Consider the following 24,706-nt stretch of genomic DNA (forward strand, 5'->3'; position numbering starts at 1 on the left):
GCGTAGTAAAGTAAGAAAGAGGGAGAAAGAACACACTAAATTAAATAACCTAGAAAAATATCGAAATGTTATGTAATACAACACAGAGAGTCGGTCAACACACAATTAACGCATAGCCTGGTCGATTACGTATTTCAAAGATTGCTAAGTTAGAATTTAAGTGTGAAAATTCTAAAGAAAGACAAAACATAAAAACAAGAGGAACGGAGACACACAGACAGAGCAGAACATAAGAACGACAAAGATCGAGTGTAGACAGAAAAAAGTACACTAAATATACATGCAGAGAGAGAGAGAACAAAACCCAGAGAGAGAGAAAAAAGTGGTAAACTTGGATCTTCCCCGTAGAAGTGGTTCAATCTTAATTTTGGAGCTTTCGTGACTGCAGGAATTATTCTTTGTTTTTTTCGGTAAAGGCAAGTCTAAAGATAAAATAATAAATTAAATAATAGCATACGACGTTTCGATTGCAACACAATCAATCATCATCAGGTATAAATGAAATAGCAACAAAAAATCTAACCAGAAAACTATAGACAGACATATAAGCAGACAGATATTACCAAGATACATAGAGAGAGTAACACAGGTACAGAGAGGGGGATCGTCTCTGTGGGATGGCCTTAAATAGACAGAGGGGCGGCGGAGGCAGAGAGGGGGAGGGGTTAGAGAAAAAAATTACATGTCAATGAGTACAAAGAGACGCAATCTTTGAAATACGTAATCGACCAGGCTATGCGTTAATTGTGTGTTGACCGACTCTCTGTGTTGTATTACGTAACATTTCGATATTTTGCTAGGTTATTTAATTTAGTGTGTTCTTTCTCCCTCTATCTTACTTTACTACGCATCTCTTCGTACTCATTGACATGTACATTTAATAATTAAGTCGTGCCATCTCCACAGTACAACGATACATTATTTTGTTTAAAGACACGTTCATCAATTCACCCTCCACCCCACCCTACTTGCCTTAGCTATGCAATTCATGTTTTTGACGTGCCGTGTGTGTGGAATGTGGCCCTTTTGCTCATAGCAATCACTACCAGCAGCGGTTATTCGAAATCGGAGTGAGTCAAAATCACGGAACTTGCCCAACATTGAACTCGCACTGGCGTAAATGTTGTGGATTTGCTCTCCAACACACCGGTGTGCTGTACTAGTGTAGTGAAACAGCGCTGACTAGTAAAGCAGCTGCAACTGTAGGTGGGCACTTAGCGCACACACTGCTGAGCATGTACGCGGGTGTGCCGGCAGGGCAGAGGAACTGGGGCAAGGGTCACGGTAGACCTCGTGGGGAAGCCCCTGGAACCGTCTGGTGGGTTCCAGAGGCGCGGCTAGGGCAGAGCCGACCGCGCCGAGGGGAATAAAAGCAGGGGAGAGCGAGAGCTCCAGGCTACCGGTTTTGGGATTGGACTCGTCTCGTCGTTACTGTCGTCTTCGTCCGATCATTGCACGGCCGGACAGTAGTTGGCTGTCCTGGTCGACACTGTCAGTGCAATGCGGACAGGGTTGTGTCTGGGACGGGTCATACAGTAGCGTGGTCGTAAGAGAGAGGGGGCCTGAGGGGTGGCGTGAACTCAACAACAATAAAAAGGGAGGATGGTGCCTCCTGCGACCAACTAGTCTCCGACTGAGTGTGTGTGCGACGAATGCCACCTGCATGCACACACAAGCCTGAAGCAAGAAAACGAAGAGACACATGACACTATATTTGGTGTCAGAAGTGGGGTATTAAAAACCCACCTGTAGTATCATCAGGACGAGGACGGCGAGACGGTCGTCCCTCCGACAGCCCCGGGACCCGGGAACCCAGTTCCGAAGCCCGTGGCTGCTGGGCAGCGGAGGAGCCGCCGCGGATTGGTGGGACAGCTGCTACGCATAATTTGCGGGGTGAGCAGCTACGCATCCGCCGAGGAGAGAGTGGCTGGGCGTCGACGGCGGGAGCGACTATGTGTCAACAAGGCGTCGATGGAGAGAGAAGCTACGTGTCGATGGAGAGAGAGTGGCTGGGTGTTGACGGCGGGAGCGGCTACGCGTCAACAGATAGAGAGAGAGCTGCCGGGCATCGATGGAGAGAAGCTGCACATCGATGAAGAAAGAGCGGCCGAGCTTCGACGGCAAGAGTAGCTACGCCAAGTGGCGGGAGTGGATGAGCGTCGATGGAGAGAGAGTCTGCATGTCGAGGGAGAGAGAGCGGTTGCATTTCGACGGAGAGACAGCGACTGCACGTCAACGGAGAGAGAGTGGGAGCTGCACGTCGACGGGGAGAGCAGCCAAGATTTTCCCGTGGTCAAGCGTCGACCAAGCAGCATCGCGGAAGACCTCCATGTAGAGAGGGGCGCGGGCCGGCACGAGGCGCGGACCCTAGGGGACGGTGCGGAGGAGAGCAGAAAAACAGAGAGGGAGCTTCCGTCTGAGCAGGAGCAGGGGGCTCCGGACGGGGGACCATGCACATGGTGGGCGCCATTTTGTCACCAGAGGACCTTCCGTGGCCAAGGGGCGCCATTTTGAGGCGAGGGTGGGAGTGCGCGGAGGAGGCTCGGCGAGTAACGGAGCTGCAGGAGGTCGCTCTTGATCTGGCATAGGAGGCTCGCACAAAATTCCTCCAGAGGGAGCCGATGGAGGACGAAAGGCCCTATGCCCTCCGGGCAGCACTGCTGGCACTGGGACGTGAGGCATACCCACTCATGGGTGAGGGGGCGCTTGACCTTCGAGTGGCGGATAGGCTGCGGGGGCTGGTGAGAAGATTGAGGGTTGGTCTGCCCTCTGCGGTCGGCACAGAGATTTCATCCTCAATGGTGGCCAGAACCATGCAGGTATTCGAGGAGCAACAGCAGCAGGCAAGGTGGGAAGCCGCACCATGGAGCCTACATCATATTGTGGCGGCGGTGGAAGGCAGGGGGGCTCAAGAATCAACAATCCCGTAGGAGTACTCGCGGCGGGGACAGCTCCCTCTGCCTTGGAGACCCGCGCCCAAGTGTTTCATGTGTGGTCGGTCGGGCCACACTGCTGCAGAATGTCGGGGTGACGAGTAGACATCGGTAGAGTCACCTGTGCTTGTTGGGCCACCGGCACAGTCAACTCAAGCTCCGTCGGACCGGGTTTCTGAGGCTTACTGAGACCGCCAAGTGCAAGGTCTTAGGGACCGGATCTGAGCGGGCGATGCCGAGTGGTGAGAGGCCATGCCCTTTTTTCTGGAAACAAAACAGGTGTTAAGATGTTAAAACACCAAACTGAAACCTTTTACAAGAAAACATGTCTGCATTAACCACAATACTTGTGGTCAGAATGCAAAACATATTCTGATAATATATGCATTGTCTATGAAACTGATTGGCCCACACCAGAGACAGCTTTCTTTTGAGCCTAGTCTCAAATGGTGTTAGACCAGACGCTCTTGGCCTTCTCAGTTCCGGAGGTGCAGGACCCTGCTGGGACGGGGGTGGCCAGCGCCATTGACCGGATCACGTGAGCTATGTCCCCGAATGGGGGGACTCTCCCTTGCACTGAGAGGGGATCCGGGGGTGAAGGGGGGTTGGGGTTAAGGGCCTGGGTTAAAGGGAGATGGAGGTGATGTGTCGATTCAAAGGCTCGGGGGCGCCGCATTGTGTGTGGGGGGGTCGACGATTCGCGGATGGGGGGCTGTGAGAGAGTTACCGATTCATGAGTTCGGGGACGTCGTAAAGGGAGTGTTGGTTTATTATTGGGGGGTACCGGGTAGCAGTGGAATGTGTTGTTGATTGCGGAGGATGTCGCGATTGTAGTGGGATTCTGAGGAATTTTTTTCTTTTCTCGTTTCTGTTCAAGTTAAGGAGTTTGCCCTGCCTGCCTGCCAGTTGCTGTTGCTGTATTAACAGCCGGGACGGCTGTTTCTTTTTTTACAGGGGAGGTAGTTACATATTGCTGTTGTACAGCAGCTGCAATTGCAGGTGGACACTTAGCGCACATGCCGCTGAGCATATACGCAGGGGCGGTTTCTTCATTAGGGCGATTGGGCGACGCACCACCAATGTCATTCAACCACAGAGTCACGCTAGCCGTCACTGTGCCTCTGGATATAGTCCAATCAGCGTCATGTCATGTTCTGTGGAGTACCGCCTCTTTTTGGGCGATTTCACTCCGGCTGAGAATAGCCCAGAGTGGTCCCATAGACTTACATTCAAAGATGTTTTTTTTCGAACGGGGGGCGCTGCAATGCATTCTCTATGGCTTCCGGGAGGGCTCGCACTAACGTGCTTACGTCATCATACGTAAGCACGTTTCATCCAACAATATTATTTGTCGCCACCTAGTGGAATCTTTAATAAAAGAAACTTGAGTGGATTGTATTAATAGTGAGTATAGAAACAAACAAGATGTATTGTAAAAGTCACTTTATTTTTCATTAATATTAAAGAAGTGAAGTTGCCTTTACATGCTTAAGCTGTTAATTTATCCTTTGCATGGGTGAAACTTATCCTTATAAATCATCCAGACATTTGCGCCCCCTGAGAGATTTTGCAGGAGCCGCCACTGCATATACGCGGGTTTGCCGGCAGGGCAGAGGAACTGGGGCAAGGGTCACGGTAGATCTCGTGGGGAAGCCCCTGGAACTCTGTGGTGGGTTCCAGAAGGGAGGCATGCCTAGGACGAAGCCGAGCCGCGCCGAGGAGAATAAAAGCAGCGGAGAGCGAGAGCTCCAGGCTGCCGGTTCTGGGAGTGGACTCGTCTCATCGTCGCTGTCGTCGTCACCGCCCTCATCACTGCCGCCTTCGCTCGATCATTGCGCGGCTGGACAGTAGTTGGCTGTCCCGGTCGACGCCATCGGTGCAACACGGACAGGGTCGTGTCTGGGACAGGTCGTGCGGCAGTGTGGTCGTGAGAGAGAGGGGGCCTGAGTGGTGGCGTGAACTCAACAACAATAAAAGGGGAGGACGGTGCCTCCTGTGACCATCTCGTGTCCTTCTGAGTGTGTGCGACGCATGCCACCCGCACGCACACACACAAGCCTCGAGCAAAATAACGAAGAGACGCACTACACTAGTAACGAATTGGCACGTTCTATTTACGTGACAAACCTTACTAATTGGGGTGTTGGCGGGTTTGACACTTTTATATTTAACCCTAAAACCCCCTGTATTATGTATATTGGGCGCGAAAACTGACGCTTCTCAGTCGATATATCTCGCAACTTTTTTTTAGTTTTTTATCCTACCAACAATAATGTTTTGTCAAAGCGACATTCCGGGAAATAGGCCAAAAGCATGTTTTTGTCTATTTGTTTGTGTTTCACCCTTGCGATGGGACCTTGTAGGATGAACGTTCAGATTTATAAGGGCACGGGGTGACAAATAAGGTCCTGAATTGGTCTGAAATAAGGTGGCGCAATTGATTAGGGGTTGACAGGTCTGTTGGTTTCCAAACCTTCCTGGACCTGCGGATCACTGGTCAACCATCAACAACGCAATAACACTGGTCAACTAAAAAAACCCATTTTTTTCTGGCCTGGACTTTTGCAGCTGTTTTAGACTAATTTCAGGGTGTTGATTCCAAATCTGATCTCAGAATTGCTCTATCACATCTCATTTTTATGCTATCGGCATACCCCATTTTCATTGATTTTACCCGAAATTAACTCTGTCACTTATGATTGCAAGTTGTTGCGAGTCAGTGACTGCTTTAGTGTTAAAATATGGTGCTGTATTTTTAGGATAGTGTGTTTATAATATCATTTTATGTAGATATCCACATTTATTTAATATTTTTCTTCTGCAGTTTTTTTTATTGAAAATGCAATATTGGATATCTCAAAAACCTGATGTGATAGACAAAGACTGATGCCAGATTTGGAATCAGCACCCCAAAATTACCTTAAACCCGTTGAAATACCTTATGCCAGAAAAAGTGTGTTGATCAGTGTAATCCTACCACCATGCTGTAACATACTGTACAAGAGGCCACTTGAGCTATACACTTTTAAATCTAAACTGAAAGCCCGTGACTTTAGAACTGTTTTGTGCGTGTGTTTAATTTGTTGTCCTTTCCCCGCACCTCCCATTACCGAGGTCGGCCACGTACGGTGCGAAAGAAGTTCACACCCGCGTGCAGCACGAATCGAATACAAAGCACAATAGCGAATCGCGTTTCGTCGTCTCGGCACCCGTAGCTGCGCGGTGTATGCTGGGACCACCTGAGCTTTGGCGGGAAAATGGAGGCGGGCGTCGAGCTGCGGTGAAGGCGGCGAGTCTCAGTGAGTCTGAGTCAGTCCCTTGAGTCTCTGTGAGTCTGAGTGAGTGAGTCAGTCCCTTGAGTCTCAGTGAGTCTGAGTGAGTGAGTCAGTCCCTTGAGTCTCAGTGAGTGAGTGAGTCCCTTGAGTCTCTGTGAGTCTGAGTGAGTCTCTGTGAGTGAGTCTGAGTGAGTGAGTCTGAGTCAGTCCCTTGAGTCTCCAAGTGAGTCTCGGTGAGTCTCAGTGAGTCTCAGTGAGTGAGTCTGTCTGAGTCTCAGTGAGTGAGTCTCTGAGTGAGTGAGTCTCTGAGTGAGTGAGTCTCTGAGTGAGTGAGTCTCTGAGTGAGTGAGTCTCTGAGTGAGTGAGTCTCTGAGTGAGTGAGTCTCAGTGAGTGAGTCTCAGTGAGTGAGTCTCTGTGAGTGAGTCTCAGTGAGTGAGTCTCAGTGAGTGAGTCTTAGTGAGTGAGTCTCAGTGAGTGAGTCTGAGTGAGTGAGTCTCAGTGAGTGAGTCTCAGTGAGTGAGTCTCTGTGAGTGAGTCTGAGTGAGTGAGTCTGAGTGAGTCTCTGTGGAGTGAGTCTCAGTGAGTGAGTCTCAGTGAGTGAGTCTCAGTGAGTGAGTCTGAGTGAGTGAGTCTCAGTGAGTGAGTCTCAGTGAGTGAGTCTCTGTGAGTGAGTCTGAGTGAGTGAGTCTCAGTGAGTGAGTCTCAGTGAGTGAGTCTCAGTGAGTGAGTCTTAGTGAGTGAGTCTCAGTGAGTGAGTCTCAGTGAGTGAGTCCCGGTGAGTCTCGGTGAGTCTCAGTGAGTGAGTCTGAGTGAGTTCCACCGAGTCCCCCGAGTGTCCCCTACGAGTCTCTCTGAGATCGCGAGCCTCCCCCTCCTCACGAATCCCAGTGTCCCCGAGTCCCCAAGCGCCCTCACGAATAGCGTGAAGTGTCCCTTTGAATAACATGCCAGAGTCCATGAGTCCATCGATGTCTCTCCGAGCACCGCGAGTTTGTCCGTGAATCTCTTCCCCCGAATTCAATGCCAGTTCACTTGTGTCTCCCCTGAGTAGCACGGGCGTCCTTAAGTCACCGTGAGTTTCCCGATTCTCTTTCTTCCTGGGTAACGCAAAGTCCCCATGCGAATCGCCCCGACTCTACCTCACCCTTTGTACCCAAAGACTTCAGAACCCGTGTCTCTTCCCCGAGCACTTAACACGCCGGTCAGTTAGAGCGGGGAACATTGACGTGGGAATTTTGAAGGACAGTACAACACGCGGCAAATTGCTGGACTGTTCATTATTGCCCACAACGTAGAAGCACAGCTCTGTAAGATGCCTGTGACAACCTTGCGTGCATGGCGGTCACCCATCCAAAAACACCAGCCAGGTTAAAACCGTACTTATATTCTGAGATCTGATAAGAGCGAGCTGATAATCTTCATTCACCACAATGTGAAAACAAAAGAAAACCATTTATTTTCGAATCACGATCTGCAATCGCATCTTGGTCAGAGGGGGGAGCACATTGTTGCACGTCTAGTGATTGAGCATCCAGGACGCTGGTTGATAACCGTGTTGTGTTTGTTGCTTTACTTGTAATGGGTGTGATCGCATCGCCGGCGTGTCCGTGCGCTGTAGATGCTTGTGCACCGGAAGAAGCGGCATGGCGAAGCCGAAGAGGTACGCTCCCCTGCAGGGCAAGCGGTTTTACCTGGACGTGCAGAACCAGCGGCAGGCGACTCAGTTGGAAAGAGAACTGCAGCAGCTCGGAGGGGTAAGGATACACGCTCAGTATGTATGTGTGTTGAACGTCTTTCGCACCGTGCGTAGCCAAGCGTGCTAATCGGAGGTGCGGGGGAAAGACAACATACTAAACGCAAAAAGCAGTTCTAAAGTATGTAGGCGAAGCGAAGGCTTTGTTCGGTATCACCCAGTTGAATGTATGGATGTTTATTATCCGTCCCCGCACCTCCGATCACCACGGTTAGCTACGTACAGTGCGAAAGAAGTTCAACATACACATGTTCATCCAGGTAATGTCCCATGGAAACTCGAAGCATCTTTTGCAAGGTGAACGTGGCTAAACTGTGCAGTTTATTGAGTTATATTTAATAATTTGGTTTTGCATTAAATCTTGATAGGTGTTCATGTAGCCAAGGTGAGAACAGATGATAGTTTGCTCTGTAGAGATGTTTCACTTTATTTGTCCCCCACATCATGTGATGGACAAACTGCTGAAGCTGCAAACCCAATGGTTTAAAAAATGTGCAGTTTTGTGATATGACTCCGTAGGATAAACAAGTATGAGAATGCATGTTAATGTGACACCTTGAAATGTAGACATTTCGATGATTTATAAATCCAAATTGTTCTGCCCTCGCTGATGGTTGCCTGAGGTCACAGATGACCGTGACTGAATAGAGTGCCTGTGTCTCATGACACTTATAACTTCTGCAGACTCTGGAGAGGTTTCTGAGTCGGGACGTCAACTACTTGATCACCAGCCGCAGGGAGGTTGCGACAGACAGCAGTGGTCGGCCTGCTGCTGTTGCTGCTGTTACTGCTGCTGCGCCGCTCGGAGGGCCACTGACTCCCTCCAGCACAAGCTCCACGCTTGGCCTGGGAAAGACCGGCAGTGCTGCCGCGAGCTTGGGAGTCACTGTGACAACGCCGGTCACATCTGGTGGCCCGACAGCTATAATCGGGGCGCTCAATGACGAGAGGCCTACCTCCAGCTCCACGATGCAGAGGACTCAAACGGCGCAGGCTCGGACCACTAAACATTGCGCTTTCATCGAGCGGCCCACAAAGGAAGCGCCTGAAACCGGCGCCACTGCGGGAAGCAAGCAGCGGCAGTGCGCCGGAGTGCTGAATCGCTTTGTCGCAGCCGTGAAGTTTGGTGGGAGGTCTCAGCCTGCACCACAGCTCAGGAACGGGTGTCGGGCAGGCATCGAGGGCAGTGATGCGAAACCATCAGTCACAGCCTCACAGCAGCAGCAGCAGCAACAACACAAACAGCAGCTGGTGCTGCAACAGCAGAAAAAGCTTCATCTACCGTCACTGCTCGTGAGTGCAGTGCACATCCACAAGTACATAATTAGTGAGGACGGTGAATGGTTCAGATGGGTCTCTGGGAGGGTTTAATTGGTTGTCAAAAATAGCACAAAATTCCTTAGCACATCAACTGCAATAAAAAAAGTTAACTTTTAAGACAATAAATGCATCACCTATTAATATATATTTTTGTCTGGCGTTTATATGTTTGTTATAAGAAAATTACCAATAGAGATGTTGGTTTTGGTTAAACAGCTGGATATCTCCAACTACATGGACAATTTGAAAAATGTATGTATTTGAAGTATCCTGCTTGTCCCTTGCAGGTGAGCCGTGGAAAGAAGTTGGTACAGAAAGCCATGAAGAGACAGGTTTGTGCTGCCTCGTGAATGCACAAATTTGATTGTAATGAATCCCCCTGTGCTTGCATCTCATTCGTGGGTACGTGAAATTAAGCATCACTAAATAGTTATTTTTCATTTCCTAAGAAAGTGTCAATGATTAAAATACATATTTAATTTATTGGGCTATGTGTCTTAATGCTTGAAGATATACATTGTTTAAGCATCACAGCATTGAATTGGTTTTGCCTCAACCTAGTTTACTTGGCAAGGTATTACCTCATTAGCCAGTGCCTCTGGGTATTCTGATATTATGGCAGAAGTAGCTACCCATGTACAGTCTGGTCCCAGTAATTGAGGTTTCAGAGTAAATGTTCTTTCTTGCTGCTTAAGAAATGTGTTGTAAGAATAATACATAGTATTAAATAAACCTCTAATTAAAACTTGATGAACTTTCTGAATCAGCAAAACGAGATTTTGTTTTATAACACTTACACGTAGTTGTAAGCCATGACCGTGGTGGCTCCTAAGCCTTTGTGATTGCTATGGCGATGCGCTTTCCCCTGCATGTCTGTGTGGCACGCTCTGTTTGTGCGCATGCTCAGGAAAATGTAGGTGCTGACCTCCTTGCCAATGCTCGCTCCTGGGGCGTGAAAATTATACACATGGATGGTATCCGTTTTGCTGCCCTGTGCCATTGAAAAACTAAACCAACCACAATATCAGGTGAATTACCAGCATCTTGGGGAAAGTGTTCAAGAGAATTGTGATGGGTCAAATTTTGAAATAGATTTTCCAAAAAATTACACCGTTTTGCCAAGAGTGTAATATTTGTAAGTAAAAAAATATCAATGTAACATAATTGGCAATAATCACGAATAATGTTTATTTAATTTTGTTTGACATAGAAAGTTTTAACATCAAATGTTCAACAAAAAGCATCAAAGAAACGATGAACAGAAATGTAAAAAAAAATCCAACTTGATGCAAAAGCAGGCCAACTTTTCTTGCTGGGGTAAGATAATGGGGTTTCATCCCTAGTGTCGGTGTACACGTGGTGTCCACGTGGTGTCCACTTTGTGACACTTGTGAGTCCTTAATGCATCGCACCCAGCTGCCTTAAAGTATCTGGAGAAGAAGAGATGCGAGGCTGGGAACCCCCCACCTCCAGGGCCCCATGTCCAGGTGAGCTGTTTCTCCGGCATGTAAAACATCACCATGTCTACAAATACGGTTTCTCTATTTCCATTTAGGACAGAGGTGGGGTACCGTTTCTTTATTGAGTGCCGAATAAGACTTAAAAATACCTTTGGGGGGGGCATACGTTGACATACCTCTGTCACTGCTGTCACTGAACGGAGCCCTTGCAGTGACAGAAGTGACTTGTGACTCATCGTACTAAAATGAGAAAGGGTTGCCAAGTCAAAAATATTCCCCCCCAATGCCAATGAATTTCGGTACAATGCTTGCAGGGAGGGACAGATATTGTTTGCGAGCAGTTTCAAAGTACTAGGTCCTCCCAGCTGCGGGCTTATAGGTTCATAATCCTGGATGTAGGTGTTTGCCTGCAGGGTTTCTCTATCTCCGTATAGGGTGTCTGAAGTCTTTAAGGCACAGAGGTAACCCTGTAAATAGACTTCTGTTAACAGGCATGGGCCACCCACTTGTGAGATCAAGTCATTTTTTCCATTCTCCAAAATGTGTACATTTCTTCAGCTTGATGTTTTTGGAATATTTTATTGGACAAATGTATCCGGATGTTGAGACAGATGTGGAGACAGACGTATGAAGGGGAAAAATCGTCTCCTTCATATGTCTGGCTCTTCAGGTGTGCAATTTTTAGGAAATAAAATCATTTGAAATAGATGAGCCCTGCCATGGACAGAAATTAAATGTACCTATTTAGTACATGACATGTAACCATGATTACCACTAGTCATTTAACACAATAGTTTAAACTACAGTTGGTACATGTTCTCATAAAAGTAGAGTTATTTTATAATTCATAATTTAAAACATTGATATTTATATATATAAAAAAAACTTAGGTCGTTGTAATATTTTTATCCTAAAATATTTAATTCTCCAGTTCTAACATCAATAATTCTTTCACTTATGCAGTCGCCTATCTTAACTCTGTCCGTATATTGTTTTTACACAGCCTGCACCTCAGCCTGGCAGTGCCACCACACACAAGCACATTAGCAGTGAGTGGAACCCACCCATATCGCACGCATGCAGTGAAACCACTCGCATGCCCTCATGTCTCCCGCATAACCATATCGGTGTGCTTCACATAGCCGTTGCTGACTTGTGCACTCTACTTAGCCATGGTGTTTACCACAATCCTTGTGATCAGTGATGCCTGCCAGCACGCTTTGAAAGAGTTCCACCTGACCTGGTGGGTATACTTTTAACAAAATATAACCTGACTCAGGCAAAGTGAATATGGAAGTAATTTAGTTGGCTCTTCAGTCAGAGAATAAAATACGAGCTGGTCACTACCAACACAATCTGTCTGCTACTACCTACCCATTCATGTACAGCTGCAGCAGTTATTCTTACGTTTCCCTGTTGTGTGTTCGTCTATGTGTTTATTGAGCTTCATTCGAGGTTTGTGTGTGTGTGCCAAACAGGTATTAAACTGCAAAAGCAATTCATCAAGGTGGAAGACTGTAGTCAGTGAGTTGTTCACTTTGGGGCATTGCATTAATTTATTCACACTTTTAGAAAGAACATCTTGAATTGCATTTATTCCAAAAATGTTGGTGAAACAGTGTCACAATGCTTGGTGCACTGTGCTTTTAGTCTGACGACTCGAGCTAAATTGTTGGTCATGGATAACATTATTAGCAAGTGAAAACTGAACCGGTCCTGGGTACCCCCTTTACTCAGTTTGACAGCAGTGTCTATTGAAATTCTGAAAATCATCCTCGGTAAAAAGCATCCAGATTATTTCACGTACAATCTTAATTTTAGAACTTTCGTGACTGCAGGAATTATTATTTGGTTCTTTCGGTTAAGTCACGTCTAAAGATAAAATAATAAATTAAATTAAATAATAGAATACGACGTTTCGATTGCAACACAAGCAATCATCATCAGGTATAATGAAATAGCGACATAAAATCTAACCAGAAAACTATAGACAGACATATTAGCAGACAGATATCACCAAGATACATAGCGGGAGCAACACAGGTAACAGAGAGGGGTGATCGTCTCTGTGGGGTGGCCTTAAATAGACAGAGGGGGGGGCGGAGGCAGAGAGAGGAAGGGGGGTTAGAGAAAAAATTAGCATATCAATGAGTGGTCAACAGACGTGGTGCTGCACGGCAAGTAAGCCTGAAAATCAGGAGGACACACTAAAATTAAATAACCTAGTAAAATATCGAAATGTAATGTAATACAACACAGAGGGTCAGTCAACACACAATTAACGCATAGCCTGGTTGATTACGTATTTCAAAGATTGCTAAGTTAGAATGTAAGTGTGAACATTCTAAAGAGGACACAGGCAGAGAAAACAAGTCGCCAGAGAGAGAGAAAAAAGATAAGCTTAAAACTTCCCCGTAGAAGTGGTTCAATCTTAATTTTAGAACTTTCGTGACTGCAGGAATTATTATTTGGTTCTTTCGGTTAAGTCACGTCTAAAGATAAAATAATAAATTAAATTAAATAATAGAATACGACGTTTCGATTGCAACACAAGCAATCATCAGGTATAATGAAATAGCGACATGAAATCTAACCAGAAAACTATAGACAGACATATTAGCAGACAGATATCACCAAGATACATAGCGGGAGCAACACAGGTAACAGAGAGGGGTGATCGTCTCTGTGGGGTGGCCTTAAATAGACAGAGGGGGGGGCGGAGGCAGAGAGAGGAAGGGGGGTTAGTGAAAAAATTAGCATATCAATGAGTGGTCAACAGACGTGGTGCTGCACGGCAAGTAAGCCTGAAAATCAGGAGGACACACTAAAATTTAATAACCTAGTAAAATATCGAAATGTAATGTAATACAACTCAGAGGGTCGGTCAACACACAATTAACGCATAGCCTGGTTGACTACGTATTTCAAAGATTGCTAAGTTAGAATTTAAGTGTGAACATTCTAAAGAGGACACAGGCAGAGAAAACAAGTCGCCAGAGAGAGAGAAAAAAGATAAGCTTAAAACTTCCCCGTAGAAGTGGTTCAATCTTAATTTTAGAACTTTCGTGACTGCAGGAATTATTATTTGGTTCTTTCGGTTAAGTCACGTCTAAAGATAAAATAATAAATTAAATTAAATAATAGAATGCGACGTTTCGATTGCAACACAAGCAATCATCATCAGGTATAATGAAATAGCGACATAAAATCTAACCAGAAAACTATAGACAGACATATTAGCAGACTGATATCACCAAGATACATAGCGGGAGCAACACAGGTAACAGAGAGGGGTGATCGTCTCTGTGGGGTGGCCTTAAATAGACAGGGGGGGGCGGAGGCAGAGAAAGGAAGGGGGGTTAGATAAAAAATTAGCATATCAATGAGTGGTCAACAGACGTGGTGCTGCACGGCAAGTAAGTCTGAAAATCAGGAGGACACACTAAAATTAAATAACCTAGTAAAATATCGAAATGTAATGTAATACAACACAGAGGGTCGGTCAACACACAATTAACGCATAGCCTGGTTGATTACGTATTTCAAAGATTGTTAAGTTAGAATTTAAGTGTGAACATTCTAAAGAGGACACAGGCAGAGAAAACAAGTCGCCAGAGAGAGAGAAAAAAGATAAGCTTAAAACTTCCTTGTAGAAGTGGTTCAATCTTAATTTTAGAACTTTCGTGACTGCAGGAATTATTATTTGGTTCTTTCGGTTAAGTCACGTCTAAAGATAAAATAATAAATTAAATTAAATAATAGAATGCGACGTTTCGATTGCAACACAAGCAATCATCATCAGGTATAATGAAATAGCGACATAAAATCTAACCAGAAAACTATAGACAGACATATTAGCAGACAGATATCACCAAGATACATAGCGGGAGTAACACAGGTAACAGAGAGGGGTGATCGTCTCTGTGGGGTGGCCTTAAATAGACAGAGGGGGGGCGGAGGCAGAGAGGAAGGGGGGTTAGAGAAAAAATTAGCATATCAATGAGTGGTCAACAGACGTGGTGCTGCACGGCAAGTAAGCCTGAAAATCAGGAGGACACACTAAAATTAAATAACCTAGTAAAATATCGAAATGTAATGTAATACAACACAGAGGGTCGGTCAACACACAATTAACGCATAGCCTGGTTGATTACGTATTTCAAAGATTGCTAAGTTAGAATTTAAGTGTGAACATTCTAACTTAGCAATCTTTGAAATACGTAATCAACCAGGCTATGCGTTAATTGTGTGTTGACCGACCCTCTGTGTTGTATTACATTACATTTAGATATTTTACTAGGTTATTTAATTTTAGTGTGTCCTCCTGATTTTCAGGCTTACTTGCCGTGCAGCACCACGTCTGTTGACCACTCATTGATATGCTAATTTTTTCTCTAACCCCCCTTCCTCTCTCTGCCTCCGCCCCCCCCTCTGTCTATTTAAGGCCACCCCACAGAGACGATCACCCCTCTCTGTTACCTGTGTTGCTCCCGCTATGTATCTTGGTGATATCTGTCTGCTAATATGTCTGTCTATAGTTTTCTGGTTAGATTTTATGTCGCTATTTCATTATACCTGATGATGATTGCTTGTGTTGCAATCGAAACGTCGTATTCTATTATTTAATTTAATTTATTATTTTATCTTTAGACGTGACTTAACCGAAAGAACCAAATAATATTTCACGTACGTTTAAATATGCCAGGGGGTAGAGAACTTGTACCCTACCGAGGACCTAATAGAACTTGAATTTACCTTTGGCGGGCCACACAATAACATACATCTGGGTCACTTATGTCACTGATAGTTAATCTAAATTATAACATTGTTGCCAGGACCAAAATATTAAACTCTAGTTCCCGATTAGTGCCGCTAAGATGCAGTGATGGAAAAAGATTGTTTTCAGGCCATTGCAAAGTGGTAAGCCACATGTGGTTGCGGGTAACGTGAAATGAAGTGGGCCTATGGGCTGCTGGTTCTCTCCACGCCTGCTCTACAACTTTGAGCACACAGGTAGCCGCGGTGAGCTGACAGTGACGTGCGTGTGCGTGACCAGGCACTATCGCCCAATGTTCGTGCAGCTGGGCTGCTTCCCGTGGATAAACACGGCATCGCCGCGTGGCAACTGCCCCTTCGAGCTTGAGATCCTCCCAGCTGGGCCCTCCCAGCAGCAACTGCAGGAGCAGAAACAGCAGCAGGAACTGAAAATTAAGCAGCAGAAGCAGCCACAGCAGGACCAACAGCAGCTGCTTGTCATGGGAAACAAAAGGTAATAGTTGTCCATATTTGGCACAATTTAGTAGGGCTGCAAAAATTTCCCTGCTTCAATAATTTGTTGAATTAGCATGAATTGAGGTAATTTTTTAAATTACGGATAGAAAAAATATATTTTCCTCTTGAGATTTGATTGTAAAGTTTTATTGTTGTTAAAGACAATGGATATTTAAAAAACTAATTTTTTATTTATTTAAAGAGTTTCAAGTGGCGATAGGAAGACATTTATTCATTGGTTCACTTTGTGGAGAAATGAGTCTACATCATATGGGTAAATCAAAATGGACTGATTTTGTGGTTTTCAGACAGGCATCAGAAGCATCCATAATTAACTATTACCTATAGTCTCTACCCATGGGCACCAGTTGTGATTGATTGAAAGTTTTCTTTTTTAAATTAAATGCAATGGCCACACTTTAATATGTCCAGTCAAAATATCTTCCAAAATAAGTGACCTGTCAGCAGTGCTCAATTCTGTTGACAGCGTTTAGCCGATTGTATAAATGAGACATTCCTGTGACAGGCGCCCTTTTGTACATGTACAGTGGTACCAAGGTATACGTCGTTAATTCGTTCCAGAATGTAGGACTTATACCGAAAATGATGTAGACACCAAACGAATTTTTCCCATAAGAAATAAAGGGAAAGGAAATAATCTGTTTCAGAGTATAAGAAATTATATTTTATATGGCATATTATACATTAATGGGGCTGTATAAATAATTTAGACACTACGTATTACTAAAATCCATACAAAATTAAAATAAATGCACAAATAAATTAAAATCAATAAAAATAAAAATAAAATAACATCACTTTACCTTGCTGAGAGGAGTTGATAGCCTACGAGGATAGTGGTGAGGAAGGGGAGGAGGAGGAGATGCAATTTTTTTAAAGGAGAGTCCCCTTCCATTAAAACTACTGTACAGGCAGACTGAGGGGCGGCGCTTTGTTTGAGTCGTGAAAGGGGTACGCGGTGACTCATCCCGACCCATACACGTTCTAGCAAGCGCGTCGTATGCCAAGCAAGACGTCGTATCCCAAGACATTTTTTCTCGTCAAAACACAACGTATACCAAATTCGACGTATTCCAAAACAGTCGTGTACCGAGGTATGACTACATGATTACGACTGAAGTGGGCATGTGAAACACATGAGGTGTCCAGGTCAGTGCCAACTCGCACTCATTTGTGTTGCGACTTGACCCTGCAGAGCCGAGACTAATGCTAACACGAAGGCGGCAGCCAAGCCGAGTGCATATGACGGAGGCTGCAAGAGAACGGGAGGCCCCGCTCAGTTTCCGCCCTGCCGGCCCAAGCATGGCTACTGCGAGTGCTGCTGCCTCACCTTCCAGCACATGCAGTCGGTGAGGACTCTCCACTCACCCACCCGCTCACCTTTTGGCCAGATAGCCGCTTGCCGACCTGCCCGCTGGCTTACCTGCATGCTCACCTGGTTGGCTGTTGCCCTACACATCGGTCATCTTACTGTCCTGCTCGAGCATTGCCTGTACACTTCAGAATCAGAATATTTATTTATGCTGGAGCTATGAAGCTCTTTTTCACAGATGTCTCTGCTGTCCAGCGACAGCAGATACATCTATCCAGAGGCAGCAGAGAAATGAAAACAGCAAAACTTATGACACCTTCAGGGTATACAAGGGGTAATTGAAAGGTTTGAGAAGAAAGATTTTTGCATCACATTGGGATTATCGTAAAGTTTTGTTCTTATATAAGAATCTTATAAAAAAATAAATGCATTTACGTTAAGGGTGACTGTAACATTCCTCAACTGACCTACAACTTATATATGCTCCCATCTGAACTTAACAATTAATATTATGAGTCACAATTATTTTATTTCCTCTATCAAGGCCTAGGGAATAAAGTTATCCGGTCTGCATTTGCAAACTGCATATTTTGTCAGTCCACGAGGCATGTGGAGAACAAACACAATGTGACTCACATCAGGTGCTTTTTGTCTTCCGTGTCCACCGTAGCATATGCAAAACGAAGGCCATCGGTCCTTTGCCTTGGACGATACAAACTATGTGGAGCTCGACGCTATAATCTGCCAGCTGGAGATGAGGAGCTCTGCCAGCCCCACAGCAACGCTCGGCAGGTGATAAAAAAAAATCAATCTCACGTCCAACTGCGATTCTGGCATGACGGCTGTGATGCAGCTGTTCTAATTAAAACCGACTGATAAATTGTTGCAGAATAAACTATAATCCAAACTCAACTTAACCCTAGTGTAACCCAAAACTAACCTAGATCTAATCTTAACACTAACCCGAGGCTTAACTTAATTCTAACCTAAACCTAACTTAATTCTAAACATTACCTAGTTTAGTTTTAACTCCATCATAACGAAACTCTAAACTCATCCTGAATCCTAACTTAACCGTAACTTTAATAGAACCCGTTATCCCTTAATCTCTCATCCAAGCTTTAGGCCAACTTATTAACCATTATCCTATCATTAACGTTAAATGTAACCTAACCCGAACACAAGTCTGAGATGTAACTCTAAATTAATAAACACTCACCTTAACCCCGACCAAAGTCTTAGCCTTAACTGTAGCTGTAACCTTAACCTAACCTAGTACTAATATTAACCATAACCTTTCCATACCACTAACTCAATACCAAATACTAACCTACCTCAACATCACGTAACCTTGAACCCACATTTATCCATAAACCCATGCTCTGCCTAAGTCCAATTTTAATCCTTAACATCGACACTTCACTGAAATAACTTCGTATTACGCTACATTTGTGAATGAATAGTATAACGTTTTTGTACGTTTGCACATACTCATTACAGATTCCATTCGATGATTCCATTTGTGAATCATTTTGATGTTTGTATGAGATTAACTTTGGACCACATTGTCTTCAATTCCCTTCACGTGACAGCCGTTCATCTCCACACAAGTTGATTATTCTAAATATAACTTTTCATTATTGTACCAGTACAGAAAGGGCAATTTTGGAAGTGTTTATCTCTGATGCTTCCCTTTTGTGCAAGTTGAAATGGGTTCAAACTTGATTTGAAGCTTTCGTGACTGCAGGAATTACTCTCTGGTTCTTTCGATAAAGTCCCGTAGAAAGGAAATAATTAAATAATGGAATACGACGTTTCGATTGCAACACAAGCAACCATCATCAGGTAGAACTACATTCAAGAGAGAGACAAAACACTCACAGACAGACACAAGCAGAAAGAGACACAAAGAGAGACACAAAACATAGACACACAGAGACCCAATGCCTCTGTGTCGAGGCCTTAAATAGAGAGAGGGGGGGGGGGCAGAGAGAGAGGTGGGTCTGCTGGAGCAGAGAAATTATCATGTCAATGAAAGACCCAACAATACTGGTAGATTTTTGAGAGAGTTGTGTGGAAATCCACCCTTAAGCGACTGAGGGAGAGAAAGAGCGATTTGACCTATGAGAGCCTGGTAAATTTTAGAGAGAGATATAGGCAGTTTGAGAAAACAAAATTTAGCAATTTTTTTGGGAATTGTAATGCAATGCAACACAGAGATTCGGCTAACACACAGTTAACGCATAGCCTGGTTGATTACAATCTCCAATGATTGCTAAAATTTGAAGTTAAGTGTGAAATTTTACAAACAGAGGCACAGAGAGAGAGAAAATAAACTTACATCCTCAGACACAGAGAGAAAACGAACTTATATCCTTCCCGTAGAGGTGGTTGAAAATTGAGTTGAAGCTTTCGTGACTGCAGGAATTACTCTTTGGTTCTTTCGGTAAAGTCGCGTAGAAAGAAAATAAATTAAATAATAGAATACGACGTTTTGATTGCAACACAAGCAATCGTCATCAGGTAGAACTAAATTTGAGAGAGAGACAAAACACAGACACGGAGACACAGAGAGAGACACAGACACCCAACATAGACACACAGAGACCCAATGCCTCTGTGTCGAGGCCTTAAAGAGAGAGAGAGGGGGGGGGCAGAGAGAGAGATGGGTCTGCTGGAGGAGAGAAATTATCATGTCAATGAAAGATCCAACAAGACTGGTAGATTTTTGAGAGTTGTGTGGAAATCCACCCCGAAGCGACTGAGGGAGAAAAAGAGCGAATTGACCGATGAGAGCCTGGTAAATTTTAGAGAGAGAAATAGACAGTTTGAGAAAACAACTTAACTTCTAATTATAGCAATCTTTGAAGATCGTAATCAACCAGGATATGCGTTAACTGTGTTAGCCGACTCTCTGTGTTGCATTGCATTACATTACACAAAAAATTGCTAAATGTTGTTTTCTCAAACTGCCTATTTCTTTCTCTAAAATTTACCAGGCTCTCATCGGTCCATTCGCTCTTTCTCTCCCTCGGTCGTTTCGGGGTGGATTTCCACACAACTCTCTCTAAAATGTACCAGTCTTGTTGGGTCTTTCATTGACATGCCAATTTCTCTGCTCGAGCAGCTGCTCCAGCAGACCCACCTCTCTCTGCCCCACCCCCCCCTCTCTCTCTGTTTAAGGCCTCGACACAGAGGCATTGGGTCTCTGTGTGTCTATGTTGTGTGTCTCTCTGTGTGTGTCTGTGTCTCTCTCTGCTTATGTGTCTGTCTCTGTTTTGTCTCTCTCTCAAATTTAGTTCTACCTGATGACGGTTGCTTATGTTGCAATCGAAACGTCATATTCTATTATTTAATTTATTTTCTTTCTACGTGACTTTACCGAAAGAACCAAAGAGTTGAAATGGATTGTAGAGTAATTTATCAAGTGGGAATGCAGCTGTGGGATTATAAAAAAAAATCCCTCATGCTATGGGACAGACCTTGGTGCACTGATACTGACGTATGCGTCACCTTCCTGCTTCTGTCCTCTGCCAGCATTACTCCCGAGTTTTCAAGGCCAATGCAGGTGTGTCAGCAGGAAAGAAGTCGACCTTCCTATCGTGCAGACACTGGGGCGGCCCTGATGGCCACCTTGCATGGCAGTGGTGGTGGTGGAAGTAAAGGTAATAGAGCTGCTGGCATCGGAAGCAGTGGAAGAAAAGGTGATATAGGTGGTAGAGGTGAAGGTGGCATCAGTGGAGATGGAAGCAAATGTGGTGGTGATTCTGGCCTCTCCCAAACGCGACCTTGTGCTACCAGCATAGAGGCCATTGACACTGCCTGTGTGGGAAGGACCGGGAGTTTCAGCCGTGCCTCCTTTTCCACGAAGCTGCCAAACGATGTCATGCCTTTGTTGTCCCCATGCACTGTGGCAGAGAGCTTCTCTATGCTGTCCCATAATAATCTGGAACCACTTCGGCTCCGAGCAGAGAGGGTTTCAGCTATAGCCAATGCGGCCACGTCACGCCAGTCACCGGTGGCCAACTGTTTGTCAAAATCCAAGAAGCGCAAAGCGAAATTAACCGCGGAACTACCGCCATCCAAAGTGGCCAGGCTTGATCACTCTGAGAGCGGGGAAGGAGGGATTGTTATGTCGACCTGGAACTCCGGAGCCGGCGACATGGGATGCACGGCAGCGGATGCAGACTACTCACACGGGATCAGGGGCTGTGCAGGTGGTGGGGAAACGCTTGGCCACTCCATGCCCACCGCAGATGCTGCTCCCATATGTCAGGCAGACGATGTTAATGTTTTGCAAGTCACTGATGGAACAGTCGATCGAACTTGGCTCAACGGCACCGAGGTACAAGCGGAAGCCCCCTGGTGGGAGAGGAATTCGGCATTGGAGGCAACAAATGAGGGCGGAATACCACTATACCTCCAGCTGCTCCAGATCTTCCGGACGAGTGAGGTGGACTCCTTTGAGGGATTCCATTTGGATGGTGACGGGGTACAGGAGCAGCAGGAGGAGCAGGTTGCGGAGAGCGCAGGCTCCCACGAGGACAAGCAAGGAGGACCGACGCTGCACATCGCCCGGGACAGCAGGGATGAGCAAGACAGTACTCGCTACATGGGCAGTGGCCTCCCAGGAGATGCAGCTGAACACAACAGCGCAGCTGATAGCACAGCAAGGACGAGCACACGAAACAGAACTCCGACGGAAGCCAGCAGCAAAACTGCTGGGTTGCCCGGGCAACCCAGCAGTGGCCAATCCGGTTCCAGATGTTCAGCAACCTCAGTACAGATGACTTCAGGTGGAGATGTCAAGCAACTCCAGGAAATCGCAGTCTCTTCGAAGAGCAGCTCTGAATGGGACCCGCTGTTCCCTTCACGAGGGAAGCAGCGAAAGGTGAACGGCGCGTATGATAACCTGCGCGACGTGTGCGTGGACGTGACCGACATGGGCTATCAGGCACACCTGGATGCCGTGCTCGGGGCCAACCTCAACCCCAAGTGACGTCTGCACCCGCATCTCGCGCAACCGTGGCCAGAGAGGCTCACCATTCTCTACAGTGCTGCCTGGGTGCTGTAGAGCAGGGGGGTGGGTAACCTGAGTACCGAATAGGACGTTTTAGATATGTTTGGCGGGACACATATTAACACACCTCAGTCACTTCTCTCACTGAAAGAGGCACTTGTAGTTACAGAATTAACTTGAGTGCATTAAAATAACCAGTGGTGAAATCTTTTTTTAATCTAGTAGCCTATTAATTTGGCTGTTATGGCAGCGATGGATAAAATATCGTCCGTGGCCAGTTTCAAAGTAGTAGGCTTCAACGCGGCCGTGTTGTATGAAATAAAGTTGCGAGCCGTATGCGACCCACGGGTCGTAGATTCCTCACCCTTTTGCCCCCTTAAATTCACTGTCACTTTGCAATGGAGGGGTGGTTTGTGACAGGGGAACCTCAGAGCAGCGGTCTTATGCCTTAAAGAATGAAACCCATATAATGAATAGCCATTGGTAGATGCCCTTGGGCAGTTTCCCACGCCGTCTGACATTGTTGTCGTTGATTAAATAAAAAATATAAATTACAGGTGTGCTCTAGAGGCACACTTTGGCATTGCTTTTGTTGTAGCATAATTATTTTTCCTAACAAAGTTTAAAAACTCGTGTTGGACAGTCCAGGAAACAACACAGGAATGTATCTACAAGGGATGTTTATTTTGGCTTGTCTTTCATGAGCGATGGCACAAACCGGCATTACATTCTAGCGACGTTTATGCAGTCAGAAACAGTACCTCAGCGGTCTGATGTTGCCAATTGTGTGATGTGAAGCGTGCAGAATTTGCTGTTACATTTTCCGCAGACGGTGGAAATGTCGGTGCTATTTGTTTATGCTTCTCATCCTGAATGATGAGTGCCTTTACCTTCTGCTGATTGGTTTAAATTATATACGCGTGATGTTGGGCGATGGACATATTCCTGTGGACCTGTGTCCACCAGAGCCAAACTGTGTTTACTTTAATGAAGTGTGGTGTAGTTTAGCAGCTGCCAAGCACAGCTGCTTTTGGCAACATGCATCAATGTATTTGGTAAACAGATGTAACAGACACATACTTCAATTGTTATCTAAAAGTACACAATGGGACTTTCGGGAGGAATTTATTTTAATGAGGTGACAACTCATTGGCATTTTATTCTCACAAGTACCTCCTGATGGCAGACTTTGCCCATTCATATCACCATGTAGGTTTTTAGCAGTGAATTAAAACACGTTTAACTTACATGTTATGTTTGAGTTAGCATGCATACCATCGCAGATCACCAGTGTCCTATCATCGTCATTGGACATCCTTTTTAGTTTTAACAGCTCATGGGTCAATGCCAGAAGGCAGTGGCTTTCTGCCAAGGCTTTACCCCATTGCTGCAATGTGACGAAATAATAAAGAGCATCTCCGCAGGAATGGGGGGGTTCATCTCAACGTGTAGCGTCCACAAATGCCTCGTTGTGCGAGAGTTGTGCCGAATTATATCAACGTCCGCGCTGGAGGCACTCGAGTTGTGCTCGTTTATTCACCCAGACCTGCCGCTCACTCGGCAATAACATTACTGTCGCAAAAAAATAGCCATATTTCAATATTAATGACATTCTCAAAACTTTGGCGGCTTGGATAAATCGCAACATTCGTCAAAATGTGAATGTCCGTCATTTATCGTAATGAAAAGCACTTAACCCATACATGTCACGTCACAGTGCCTGGAGTTGATATATATATGACTTGGGATTATTTGCATTTTGGTGTTCGTGATTATTAAGCGCCTAAACTCACGAGATTGTGTCGTCCTGTGAATCTCGGGTAATATATTAACTACAAAATCTCACTACCTCTGTTGGCTACCACAACCAACATTCATGAAACCAGTGTTGATGTGCAGTTTACATTCGGGTTTGGTAGTTACACTTGTCAGGCTTGCTGCAGTTCCTCCAGTTTTGAGCCCACAACCGAATAAAATCTTTATTTTGTAAGGTACATACAGCAAGGGTTGTATCCCAGGCTGTCTTACACACATTTGAAGCATCTTTCATGGGAGACAGGATGTGAGATTAGGATTAAGAAAGTGTGTAAAATACTGATTGTCAATATATTTTCAAGACTTTACAGTAATGGTCAGGGAACGTTATTTTGATACCAATCAGTTGTCACCATCACATACGGTCCTCTAGTGATGTCACTAGAGCGCTCCTGACTAAATCTAAATGTATTTTTCTTTCTAAGTATCAAGCCGATCCATGTTAGCAAATGGTTTTTAATTTGTGCCTTCCTTAAACTAGCATAGGTGCATTTATACCTGTGCACCCACGGCAATAATGGAATG

At 45.3% G+C, this 24,706-nt stretch overlaps 1 protein-coding gene across 1 annotated transcript; it reads left to right on the forward strand.

Annotated features, from left to right (window-relative positions):
• Positions 1–6,165: 6,165 nt before the first annotated feature.
• On the forward strand, positions 6,166–22,977 carry LOC144936743 (uncharacterized). Its single transcript, XM_078863903.1, has 12 exons — positions 6,166–6,232; positions 7,828–7,963; positions 8,647–9,255; positions 9,570–9,614; positions 10,190–10,256; positions 10,699–10,769; positions 11,746–11,791; positions 12,221–12,266; positions 15,799–16,011; positions 17,230–17,383; positions 18,017–18,138; positions 20,884–22,977. Exons 2-12 carry the CDS (start codon positions 7,853–7,855, stop codon positions 22,343–22,345), a joined length of 2,946 nt encoding a protein of 981 aa, XP_078720029.1. The 5' UTR covers positions 6,166–6,232; positions 7,828–7,852; the 3' UTR covers positions 22,346–22,977.
• Positions 22,978–24,706: the final 1,729 nt, after the last annotated feature.

This window comes from Lampetra fluviatilis, chromosome 1 (assembly GCF_964198595.1).
Source record: "Lampetra fluviatilis chromosome 1, kcLamFluv1.1, whole genome shotgun sequence".
NCBI lineage: Eukaryota > Metazoa > Chordata > Hyperoartia > Petromyzontiformes > Petromyzontidae > Lampetra > Lampetra fluviatilis.

Bases quoted from the DNA above. Each gene is read 5' to 3' on its own strand.
- LOC144936743 (XM_078863903.1), top strand. From the start codon at position 7,853: ATGGCGAAGCCGAAGAGGTACGCTCCCCTGCAGGGCAAGCGGTTTTAC. The intron at 7,964-8,646 runs GTAAGGATACAC...TAACTTCTGCAG, and splicing joins AACTGCAGCAGCTCGGAGGG to ACTCTGGAGAGGTTTCTGAG. The intron at 18,139-20,883 runs GTGATAAAAAAA...GTCCTCTGCCAG, and splicing joins CCCACAGCAACGCTCGGCAG to CATTACTCCCGAGTTTTCAA.